A 13,035-nucleotide genomic window follows, 5' to 3' on the forward strand; every position below is an offset into this window, starting at 1 on the left:
GACCACACTTGGAGGTGCTGTGCTCTAGTGCGTAATTCTGCATGCACAGCTCAGGGAGGTATGAGCCCAGTGAAAATCTGCAGGAGGGCTGATTGGTCAAGCTGTTGCTGTCCATGAACTAAATCCCATTATTTTCATACCATTTATTATTTATTTTTCTTATTTAGTTAGAATCTAAAATTGGATTTTATTGCTCCTTTATAACTTTTGTTTATTGCTTTTTTGTTTACTTTTAATTTTATTGTTGATATATATATAACATAAATTTACCATTTTAACTATTTTTAAATGTACAGTACAGTGACATTAATTATATTCACAATGTTGTTCTACCATCACCACCATCCATTTTTCATCACCCCAATTAACCATTAAGCAGTAATTCCCCATTTTCCCCTTCCTCCAACTCCCAGCAACTTCTACTTCTTATCTCTATGCATTTGCCTATTTTAAACATTTCATGTAAATAGAATAATATAATATTTGTCCTCTTGTGTCTGGCTTATTTCTTTCGGCATGTTTTCAAGGTTCATCCATGCTGTAGCATGTATCAGAACTGCATTCTTTTTTTATGGCTGAATAATATTCCATTGTATTATATCCATATTTTGTTTATTCATCTGTTGATGAACCTTTTGATTATTGTGAATAATGTTGCTATGAACATTGGTGTACATATTTGAATCCCTGTTTTCAAATCTTTGGGGCCTATACCGAGGAGTGGAATTGCCATTTCATATAGTTATTCTATGTTTAACCTATTATTTACTGTTATTTTCAAAATAGCCATCCTTGTGCGTGTGAAGTGGTATCTCATTATGGTTTTGATTTGCTTTTCCCCAAAGGTTGATGATGTCTTTTCCTATGTTTATTGGCCATTTGTATATCTTCTTTGGAGAAATGTCTCTAAGTCCTTTGCCCAATTTTTTTGCTATTAAGTTCTAGGAGTTCTTTATATATTGTGGTCAAACCTTTTATTTTTAGCAGAAACCCTTTTTCCCCAAAAGAAATCTTACTCAGAAATCTGATCTGTAAATCAAATAAAAGTCCTACCCTGGTTGAAGTAATCATGGGGGCCCAGAGCCCACCTGCTTCAAATCCATGTCACCCCTTACAAGTACATTTGACGCCTTGAGGCCCCCACAGAGTCTCAAGTGGGGGAGAGATGCCCTCAGCCTGTCCCTGGCTTGGACAGCTGGGTATTATTACCTCCTTTGGTGTTTCACACACAGTGGGTAGTCAATAAATTAAATTAGTGATAGTGTCAATTTGGGAAGTGCCCAGTGGCTTTTGTTATGGGGGCATCAAGGAAGCCTAAATATCAAACCCTCTTTTTACCTCTTTTCAATAGCCCATGTGCTCCTAGATTCATTTCTATTTAAATGCGTTACACCCATGTATAATCATAAAGTTTCTGGCAAACTCAAAATTTGAGGCAGCTGATATACCAAAACCATTTATTTATGGAGGAAACTAGATGTAACAAATAGTTTTCGTGTTTTACTATGAGCTGTCTTCAATCCGTTTGGAAAGGAAGTGGGATGCAAATAATAAATAATGCTTACTAGGTAAAGTTGCATGCAAATCAAAAAATATCCACTTCCAGCTATACTTACTGTCTTGGCTAAGGGTGAGGAGGTACCCATCATAGCTAAGAATAATGCCTCCTGGTTGGGGAAGTGAGGGGAAATTTAGTAAGATTGAAAAAGCAATCTGAAGTGTCTTTTCTGTAGTTTGAGAGGAGTGAACCTGTTGATCTTTGTGGCAGATAAAGAACAAAGTTAGATGGAGACTAACCTATAAGGAACTTTTTGAGGTCAGGCACTTTCATGCCAAATTCATATTACTTGTGAGTTAAAAAGATTAATTGGCAATCAGTAAGAAAAAGATCAAACTGTATCTTAGCTATTTAGTTTTTAAAATACTTTTTTTCCTAAAGAATTGCTTGTGTCTTAGTAAAGTTGCATACACTTATTAATAAAGCTATATTTTTAATCATTAATTGCTCACCGGTAGTTTACTATGTTTTGGCCACATTTCTATGGCTTCACTTTGGTGATACGGAACCAAAAATTGCAGGTCAGGATATCTCTTGGGGATTTATATTTAAGAGGATAATATAGATTGATGATCAAATCTGTAAAACTGAGGACCTCAAGTATAAGGAATGCCCCAACTCTCCCTCTTGGAAGGTGTTTGTGGTAGATGAGCAAATGACAGTATAGCCCCGTATTCCCTGAGGCCTTGGCTTGCTGCTGTTGGGATTCAAGAAGGGCCCAATAAATAGCACTTCTCATCCTGCCTGAGGAAAAGCAGTATAGAGAGACAAAGGAGTAAGGATTTGGAGATTAAAAATATCAGCAGTATTACTAATAAAGCACAGATATTGGAAGGTCGTAGGTTTTATCTATGGGCAAATGGGTTTCTTCTTACTGGAACTAGGCAGACGCACTTAGTTACAGGGCAGTGCAAGAAATTTCAGGCTTCTCTCTTTGGAGCATGCAGACAGAGCAAGGTGTGTGTTCTCTACCAGCAGGGTGGCTCCACAGGGAAGGGAGTTTGGGGGATAAGCTGGAGGTTACCAAACTTTCTCCGCTCACAGTACCCTTAGTATCTCAGTGCTTTTTTCACAGCAGTGCTAGGTCAAAAGAAATACCTGACAGATCCATCTATTAAGTAAGCTAGATCCAAACAATTTAATAGTGTAAGCTGGGTGTCTGACAAGAGTTAAGTTTCCCCTGAAAATATCCATGGAGCCCCTGTGAGTTTGACTCCATGCCCTAGGCACCTACGCACACAGTTTGAGAAAGTCAGTCCCTTTCCAAACTCAACAACAAAATTAAGTCATTCCTCATCATCCTGGAAGAGTGAGTGAAAGAATGGAGAACGGCCAGGAGCATTACCCTTGTGGCTCAGCTCGCACTCCACCCCTCACCACACCCCACCACCAGGACCAGTCATCTGGGTTTCAGCTCCGAGCCTCAGGGCTGATACAGGGGCTTCCTAATCTAGGAGACTGGGCATGTGTAGTCAATATGTATGTTCGTATGTGTGTGTGTATTTATTTATTTTAACATTTTTTAAAATTTATTTCTCTCCCCTTCCTCCCCCTCAGTTGTCTGCTCTTTGTGTCCATTCGCTGTGCGCTCTTCTGTGACTGCTTCTATCCTTACCAGCAGCACCAGAAATCTGTGTTTCTTTTTTTTGTTGCATCATCTTGTGTCAGCTCTCCATGTGTGCGGCGCCATTCCTGGGCAGGCTGCATTTTCATTCGCGCTGGGTGGCTCTCCTTATGGGGCGCACTCCTTGCGCGTGAGGCTTTCCTACGTGGGGGACACCCCTGCATGGCACAGCACCCCTGCGCCCATCAGCACTGCACATGGGCCAGCTCCACATAGGTCAAGGAGGCCTGGGGTTTGAACCATGGACCTCCCATGTGGTAGACGGACGCTCCAACCATTGGGCCAAGTCCGCTTCCCTCAATATGTATTTAGAAGCTATGCTTTCCAGTATTCTTAGTACCATATAAATCTTTCAAAGGGAAATGGAAACTGAGGTGATAACCCCATGGTCATTTACAGAATACATTTCTGCAGCCTACCCTTTCAATTCTGCATGACCCAAAGTCAAATATTATGAAGGCCAAAGAATAAACTTACTTTTATTTTACTAAGGTAGATGCAGACTGTCAGTTCTACAGAGCCTCTGAACACACATTTTTTCCTTTGCCCATAGCTTTAGTGAAAGCATACTCTGCAGTTAGAAAAATGAACTGAGCCTTTCATATATACCCTGAACCAAACAATAAAATCGTTACCCCTTTATGATACAAAATTTCTGTTAATACTAAAAAGTAATACATTGTGGATTTCTAGCCATAAACCACTAAATATTTCCTCTGTGCCTCTCATTTAAATCACAGAACCAGTGCAGTCTCTACAATAATGGCTTGATTGGTCAAGTGTGCATTTCTGTTAGTCAATATTGGCCTCATCAGTAAAATACCAGTATTAGGAAAACATGAATAGTTAAATGTGCAAAATATGTACTGAATAATCAAGTATCTAATTCCCTTGTATTTTAGTTTTGTCCTATCACACTCAAAAATATATGAATTTAAGAGTTGGCAAACTGTGTCTGTGAAAATGCTTTGCTATTTTACCTGCCTCCATCCCCCCATACCAGGATGAACTACTAGGGAGTTTGGTCTGAACTACCAGCATCTTAGAAGTAGGCAGTGTAGGGTAGAGAACCTGAAGTGAGAAGACTCGTTACAGGCTCTTAAGCTTGTTTTCAGCTTCCTTCCTCCAGTATTGATGCTGACAGCATAAAGGAGCCTCTCAGAGGCACAGTTTCCTTGTCAATAAAATGGGGATAATTAATAATCTCTGCCTGCTTCACAGCGTGATTATGAGGATCAAATGAGATGTATGTTAAAGCATTTTGTTAACTGGAAAGCACTATATAAGTGTCAGGTGTTATAAATCATGAGCTGGTCTCTTCTTCAGCTAAAGCAGTTTCTATGCATATTTTAGTTACCCCTAAACAATTCTTTGTCAAATAATAAATGTAAATACTGCTGTTTTTTCCTGCTTGGGTTATGGTGGTTCCTTTGCAACTTTATGATATAGGCTGAATCTTTAAGTACTCCTTTGGATCATAGCTCTTCCCTGAATACCCATGCAAGATCATAATCCATAAAACACAGAGGCAATAACTCCTTTTAATTGCCAGGATTTCATCATTTGCTTAGTTCTAAATGCAGCCACTTAGGCACTTGCCTTGAAATGCCTGTCCTTGTTTATTTGACAGAGCCGAGACTGCCTGAAGCTGGGTCCTCCTGCCGAGGGAGAAGTCATCCAAGTCAAGTGGCCTGATGGCAAACTCTATGGGGCAAAATATCTTGGATCAAATGTTGCCCACATGTACCAGGTGGGTGCTGTCCCCCATATTACAGGTGCTGTGCTGGACATGAGAAGGAAGAGGGCACATAAATATTTTGAACATGCTCTGGATCAATAAGCTGCATAAAATTGAGGCATCTCTTATCTTAGGGAGGCAAAATGCAATGTGTAAGGTTCAGATTGGAGCCCTGGAGTGTTTTTGTTTTTGTTTTTTTACCAAGTGGGGCACTGGGAAACATAACATTTGATGAATGGCTTTAATTGCAAGGACTATGGTTATGTTAAAAAGAGAAGCAACTGGATGGTAGGCTGCTTTCCTCTTTATCCATTACGTGGAGAGAGACTGAGTGGTTTATCTCACCTTTAGCCAAGTCACTGATGGCTCTTCATCATCCAGCAGCCGCTGTGTTGGTGGCTTGTGCCTGAAAGACATAACCTCGTTGGGCTTCTAAGGCAACCGAAACCTATCGCTCATTGGCACAGATATGGCAACTTAACGTAACCAGGAGCTTGGGGGAACACTTGTTTAATGGAACCTACACCTATCAGTTGGACATCCTGTTCACTAGGGAACTGTGCATATTATTAAAGAGTATATATTGCAATTTTAAAGGAAATTATTTTATTCCTGCCAGAAATGAGAGTTAAGCTCTCTAACAAGGGAACCTACATGGACAGTATATATGCATTTATATTCCTTCAGAAAGGCTTTAAACAGGGACATGTTTATTAGAATCAATATACTGTAGTATTTTCAGTAACACTGTGACAGAAATCAGCATTCTCCAGCTAAGCAGTAGAGTAAACACAGGAAGACCGAAGTAAAAGGAGAAAAGCAAGAAGGTCCAAGCCTGTTAAGTAAAAAAACAGCTTAAGAATGATAAGACTGCCAGTTTCAGCAGAGAAATTGTTCAAAGACTGATAAGGAGCAAGGGCTTAAATGGAAGAGTATGTTATAACACACTGCATCAGGAACTGGAGCACAGTGTAATTAAAGATGTTAAAAGAAGTTTAAAAAACTTAAGGGAGAACTTTTCTCATGGTCTGGATTAGGGGTGGATGGACATGCCATGTATACACACGTGTGTCTGTGTATGTAAAGGCCATTTTCCCCTGTGCATGTGATTGCTGGTGACTGTTAAGTTACAGATTCATGTCATTTACGTTAAGGCAGGTGCTGGTGTTTCTTTGCCATAGAATGTTTGAAATTAGGCAGAAATCCTAAGACAGGTTGATAATACTGGAGACTACAGGAAAGGACGTATTACTACATCATTCAAGAGAAAATAATTGCATTTAATTAAATAACTGCAAAAATGAAGCTTCTTACAGCAAAGCTATTTGTAACATGAAAAGTATCACATAATGAGAACATGTTGAAATTCAGGCTAATTAGTAATCAGTGTGTTGACTTCAGTTGAATTTATGATGGCCTATCAACATAAAATGATGGGCTTATTTATAGACTCAGTGAAAAAGTTAAGACTAATATTAAAATTGTCTCTCAAGCACAAGTAGTTTAAAATTACTCATTAAACCAAGTGGCCTTTTGGAATTATTTTGTGCTTTGTGTCTCATTATTCAACCTCACCATTGAATAAGCAAAGACATTTCTAAAAAATAGGTATAACATATATACCTACTGCACAATGCTGAATATCCTAAACATATGTTTTATTTTAACCCTTGTCGTAGCCCTGCAGGATAGGAGTTATTGACTGCTATTTCACAAATGAGAGACAAAGGCTTATAGAAATTGGAATTTCTTCCAGGCCACACAGATTGTAAAGAGCAGGGCCAACTAGGGTGACCAAATATCCTTTGCCTGGGACTGTCCCTGGTTTTAACACAGAAAGCCCTGCATTCCACGAAACCCCTCAGGCCCAGGCAAATGGGGATGCTTGGTCCCCTTCATCCTAGCATATCATACTCCCTTTTGGTTTTATAATTGCCCTTTTCTCTTTTAGAATTTTCAAATGATAGAAAACAGAAGGTATGCACAGGTACTTCTAGTTATGCTATGAAGTTGTATAATGAGATGATACCTTGGCCTAATTAAATATTAAAGAAACCATTCTGCTAAAAAAAAAAAAAAAAGGGCCACAAAGGAAAGTTCCCATCAGTGACAGGGAGAGTTTTCTTGTGACTGAGACCTAACTCCACTCTGTTGCTTTAGCTTAGTCAAATGTTAGTAGTATATAGATAACAAAAAGCTTAAGTATTTATGTTATCTTTATTTTAATATATTTTTGAAAACCCAGCAGATTTTTTTTTAATTAACATAGCACAGCAGCATGGTTTGACTTACCTCTTAACTGGATGTGTTAACATATCTTCATTTCTTAAAAGTAAAGATTTCAGACAAACAGAAAAATTAGGAGCTTCAAAAAAGTCATTAAGGGCTCAGAATCAAGCTTTACACTTTGAACAGGGTATTTAATGAATTTCGACCAGATGCTCTAGGTTACTCTTATCCAGTGTCACTTAGCTTTTCTTGGACAAAATTTCCTAAAACATTGAAACAAGTGGTTTTGAATTTTTTTCCCTGCCATTTAGTTAGCTTGAGGAAGGAAAAAAACAATTTTAAATATCTTTGTTTTAGATGACAGTGTATTGTCACACATCGATGTGTGGTATACATTTTATGAAGTTGAGAAATTAAGATTGTTCTGGCCTGATTGAATTTGAATTTGGTAAAAGTGAGTTTTGAAAGCCAAAGTTTCATAGAAACTTGGAATGTGTTTTATCTGGGAGGATTATTATACATTGATAAATAGATCATCCTTTCTTACTCAAAGAAAAATAATCTCCCATTACGCTGTCACTTATTTTCAAGAAGTTCAGCCTGTTTTTAAAAAGTGTTATGTTCTTAGTTCAGTAAGTGAAGGATCTTGTCTTACTTCCTGGGCTAGTTTCCTTGTTTTTTGTGCTTGAATCCTTTTTTAAAAAACTTTATGTAGTTAAGTAAAACCCTGTAAAGTGGTCAATGCTTGTTTTTGTTGTTGTTTAATGTATATCTTGATGTCTTATTTTTCATAAGGTTGAATTTGAAGATGGATCCCAGATAGCAATGAAAAGAGAAGACATCTATACCTTGGATGAAGAATTACCCAAGAGGGTGAAAGCCCGTTTTGTAAGTGCTCTCAGGTACTCCTTAGGGACCAGCCAGTGTACTTCCTCATCCTCTCCCTGTGTTTCCCAAGCCCAGCAGGAGACATCCTTGGGTCTTTGGATTGATTTTGAAAAAAGCCAGTGCAACTTTTCCCTTATTGGAACCTACTGAATGCAAACCTCAATTTTTTTTTAAAAACAGAGAGTCTGGTATGCCTTCCTTGTTTTTCATGCTAATGAAGCCACCTGATGCCTCTTTATACTATTATTTTTTGGCATTCAAAAAAGAAATAGTTCTTATGTGCTCTGTGCAGGTTTCTGGGAGCATACAAAGATACCATCAAGGCATTTATAATCTGATTAATACAATATTAGTTGAACATTAAAAGAAAATATTCAGTTGTAAATTAAAGGGAACTCTGCATAAGTTAGCCTCCTATTTGCTATAACCTTATTCTCTGTTGATAATTTCTGTCACAGAACCTCATTAATATTTGTGTTAGTTCATAATTAAACTAGGATCTCACTTTCATAATAAAAGGGAATAGACAAAACCCACATAATAGTTGTAGGAATGCTAAAATAGTTTTTGTTTGTGTTTGGGGGGGGGGTTGGGGTAAGATTATAGTTTATGATACCATCTGTATTAGTCAGCCAAAAGGGATGCTGATACAAAGTACCAGAAATCTGTTGGTTTTTGTAAAGGGTATTTATTTGGGGTAGAAGCTTACGGTCACAGTGTCCTAAAGATTCCAACTGAAGGTACCATAAGAGGTACTTTCTCACCCAAAGTCTGTTGCCATGTGTTGAAGCAAAATGGCGGGTGATGTCTGTGAGGGTTCAGCCTTCCTCTTTCTTCTTAAGATTCTGTGCATCCAGCTTCCTCTGATCTCAGCTGTAGGCTGGCATACAGCTAGTTTCTCTTGCCATAGCTCGTTTCTTTCTGGGCTCAGCTGCTCTGCTCTCTTCACAAGGTCAGCTGTAGACTAGCAGGCTCATCTCTTCCTCGGCCTGCAGGATCCTCTCTGTATCTTCTCTGTGTGTCTACTTCTATGTGACAGTCTGTTTTATCAACCCACCAAGGGTGCTGGGACTCAACACTGAGTTGTACTCTAATGACGTGGTTGAATCAAAGCCCTAAACTTAACATAACTCAGTCATACATTTCAGCTGAATCTAATGCAATCAAAGAGTTATCATACCCAGAGGAACAGACCAGTTTACAAACATAATGAATATCTATCTCTTTTTGGAATTCATAAGTAATAGCAAACTGTCACACCATCTATACATTCTCTTCCCTCTGGTGAGGGTTGTTAACCTTTAACTTATGTCTAGGTCACACAGGTAGCTATGTGTGCTAAGAACTTGGGGGGGTAGGGCTGGGTCCCCATGATCTACCCCCACATCGAAGCCTATGTTGACCATAGGACACGCATTGCATCCACATTCCACAGAATATTATGGGAGTGATCGGGAATATATACACAACATTGAGCATTAATGAGGGCACAGGACCCACCTTGCGAAGTAGTAAGAATATCTAAAGCTATCCTATTTTGTAAAACTACCTTTGTATTTAGGTAGCTTCTTTGTTTAGTAAGGAAATTGCCACTTTGGAGTCATTAAGGGCTTGTGTGATTGGCTAAAGCCTTTATGTGTTTTTCAGTGACAATTACAGTTTACCCAGCACAAAAATGGCCAATGGGTAGAACCACAAAGGGGTTCACTTTATATCTAGCCTTGATAGTAAAAATTATACAACTCAGGGGGTAACCACCCTACGTCACAGATTCCCTTTTGTTCCATGTTGTTCCATGCAGACAAGGGCAATGTAAGGTGTGATCCAGGGTGACAGACTCAGCCAATAACCATTATATACAGCATATCCTAATAAGATCTGGGCTTATTCACCTGTTCTCATACAAGGGAAAAAGTAGAATTACGAGTCTTGTGGAAAGATAGCAGCTGAATCTCAGTCTTAGATGAGAAGGTCTTGTTCCAAACTTGTTGAAGGGTCATACTCTTGTCATGCCAGCAAGGTGGTCCACACTGTCCAATGTGCAGGAGTTATAGTCCAAGAAAGGCCAGTAGCATCTGAGGATGGACGGTCTGGGCAAACCCAACATTGGGTTCAGTTGTAGGCATGGGTTCCTGCTGAAGCCTACTGTAGAAAGGTATTAGCTAAGGTGCTATGGGTGAAAAGAAAGATGTTTATGGGGAACAAAAAGGAGCAGATCACGCTGGTCTAACAGTATACAAACAACATTTCCATTAGTAAATAACAAAGTATTATCAGGTAGGGGAGTCCTATGAGAAGACTTCCAATACTATACATTTTCCTCTTCTAAATTCTCTGAGTTTTCTACAGTATATTAGTCAGCCAAAGGGATGCTGATGCAAAAGACCAGAAATTGGTTGGTTTTTATAAAGCATATTTATTTGGGGTAGGAGCTTACAGATACCAGGCCAAAAAGCATAAGTCACTTCCCTCACCAAAGTCTATTTTCACATATTGGAGCAAGATGGCTGCCAATGTCTACAAGGGTGTAGGCTTCCTGGGTTCCTCCCTTCCAGAGTCTTTCTTCTGCCTGGGTTCATGGTTACTCTAGTGCTTGCTTCTCTTTCCTATCTGTGCTTTCTTCCTGGGGCTCCAGCTTAAGACTTCAGTGTCAAACTCCAGCATTAAGAACCCTCACTATCAAAAGCTCCAACTCTGTCCTTTGCCATGGCTTTTATCTGCAAATCCCCACCCAACAAGGGGTGGGGATTTAATGCCCTAATGACATGGCCCAATCAAAGTCCTAATCATAACTCAATCATGCCCAGTAATAGACCAGATTACAAACATAATCCAATATCTATTTTTGGAATTTATAACTATATCAAACTGCTACATACGGTGACCTCAAAAACTAGTTTAGGCATAGGAGAGTCCACATAGACACACATAGGACCCCAGTTAATTGCTGTCCTGATTGCTGTCTGCCTTCACCTGTCAACTTTCAGAGAACCAGTGGAGAGGCTTTTCTGTTTGGAGTTATTCAGGACTTCATTTGAGTCCAGGACTTTCAAACTGAACCTTGTCACCAGAGTCTTTGGCAGGCTTTATTCTGACCAGTGCTTTCCCCGTTTCCAATACTAACCTGCCTCAACGCCCTCCGCAGAGTTCACACATTCTTAAGGGGGAGTTGAAAAGCATGGTCATTCTTCTATAGTTGCTTCCTACTGGTTAGGGGCAGTAGTTGCTGCCTGATAAGGTGTTAAACTCTCTGGCTAGTCTCTTGAGGTGGAGAAAAGGCAGGTCCGGCACTGTGGTTGGAACTAGATGATATCCCCACATGACTAATACCTTATTCTGGAAGGCATTGATTTGAGGTCATTAAAAAGAAAATGTTATTAGTTTCAAGCCCCATGTACACCATTGAAAGATGAATAAATGTGGACTAATAATCAAAACTGAATTTGTTGAAAAATATAACTCACAATAACTTAGGTTTCATGTTATTGTATCATCAAATATCTAGTGGACCCTGAAATGAAGTCAGTTTTACTCATTTAGAATTATGTCTGTTGCATCTGGGATATGATAAATCCTGAACATAGAAATGTGAATAAATGGGATTTTTTGGAATAAAATAAGAATTATTTTCTGAATAATTGGCACCCTTAGTTTTCAGTGCTTACTTTTCATATACTTTTCTGCAGTGATAGACCTATCATAAATTATGTTGGAAAAAAAACATGGATTTCCTTAACCATTCAGTTATACATTTCCTTCCTATCCTTCCTATCAAGTGGAATCCTCAGAGCAAGGCAACTTCATTAAATATGAACTGATTTTTCTTCCCAACTGCATCCTTAAGAGGAAGATCCTTCAAAGTGAAATAGTAATAATAACAGTACTGCTACCCGCCCAGTCAGACACGTGGCATGTAAGGAACCCATGTGACTGAAAAGGGATTGACCACCAATAATAAACTACATGAAAAAAATAAGTAAAATATTACTATTGTAAAGACATCAGCTAAAACTTGACAAAAATGCCAAAAGCCTGGATCACTTGTTAGTGTTTTAAGTTCTTGAAACACTTGGGAATAACTTTCCTTTTTAAGATGCTAGAAATGGCTGCCTCTCATTCCCTGCTCCTACCTTCTAAGAACCATGTTCACTCCCTCTTACCCACCCCCTCCCTTCCTTCTTTCCTTCCTTTTTTTGACACCTAGAGATTTAAAGGATGGGGAGGTGGAGTAGCTCTTTCATTTTCTAATCTATATATAGGTAAGCATCCCACCAGCTGGGTCTTATAGATTTCAGATACTATTTTCTAATCCCATTAGAAGATAGGTCTTTGCTTTCTGCTCTGATCACAATTTCTTTGTTCCATAATAGCTTTGGCTCAAAAAACAGGATGCCCTCAAATGTGGCTTTATCTGAACACAGCTCTTGTTTTCTAACCGTCCATTTTTCTGAACAATTAGGAACAACTTTTTAAAAAATTCTCGGAGAAAAATGTTAACTAAAAAAGAGCAGCGAAAAATATATAAATCATATAACAACTCTCTGAATGCACCCAGTCATACAGTGAAGCCTAGTGAAAAATAAATGCGAGAACAAAGGCTTACAATCACTAAATCCTGTCTGCCACCTCTGTTTAGACTGAGTCAAAGACTTACATGCTCTTGTTGCAACCCTGGTTTTCTTTCAGGATAGTATATAACCCTCTGGCGCTTGCTTAGCCTGTCTGTGACTATTGTTTTTTCCCAGTCAGTGAGACAAATCTAATTGGAAACTCACTGATGGGGAATATTTTATGATTAGAGAAATCTTTTTTTTTTTTTAATGTGGTTAGGTTAGCAACCTTCATTGGTAAGCCTTGATATTTTAATGACTGCTGTACACTTTTGCTCACAAAGCTGACTTGAGGAAGAATTTTTCAAAAGAGTCAGCAGTCCACCTCAGTGATTGTGCTGGGTTCTTTCCCACTAACTTCAGAAACAGCCCCATTACCTTTTATTGT

The 13,035-nt window shown here is 38.8% G+C and overlaps 1 protein-coding gene across 3 annotated transcripts in view; it reads left to right on the forward strand.

Moving 5' to 3' along the window:
- KDM4C (lysine demethylase 4C) overlaps nt 1-13,035 on the forward strand; it is a 518,173-nt gene that overhangs the window by 497,521 nt on the left and 7,617 nt on the right. For 2 of the 3 annotated variants that reach the window (XM_071216722.1, XM_058301837.2), the window contains 2 exons: nt 4,813-4,932; nt 7,945-8,037. In XM_071216722.1, coding sequence (XP_071072823.1) covers nt 4,813-4,932; nt 7,945-8,037 — 213 coding nt within the window. Of the gene's footprint in view, nt 1-4,812; nt 4,933-7,944; nt 8,052-13,035 lie in introns of all 3 variants that reach the window. The other variant, XM_058301838.2, reaches the window with a different exon arrangement.

The sequence above is a fragment of the Dasypus novemcinctus genome, chromosome 8 (genome assembly GCF_030445035.2).
Source record: "Dasypus novemcinctus isolate mDasNov1 chromosome 8, mDasNov1.1.hap2, whole genome shotgun sequence".
Lineage (NCBI taxonomy): Eukaryota > Metazoa > Chordata > Mammalia > Cingulata > Dasypodidae > Dasypus > Dasypus novemcinctus.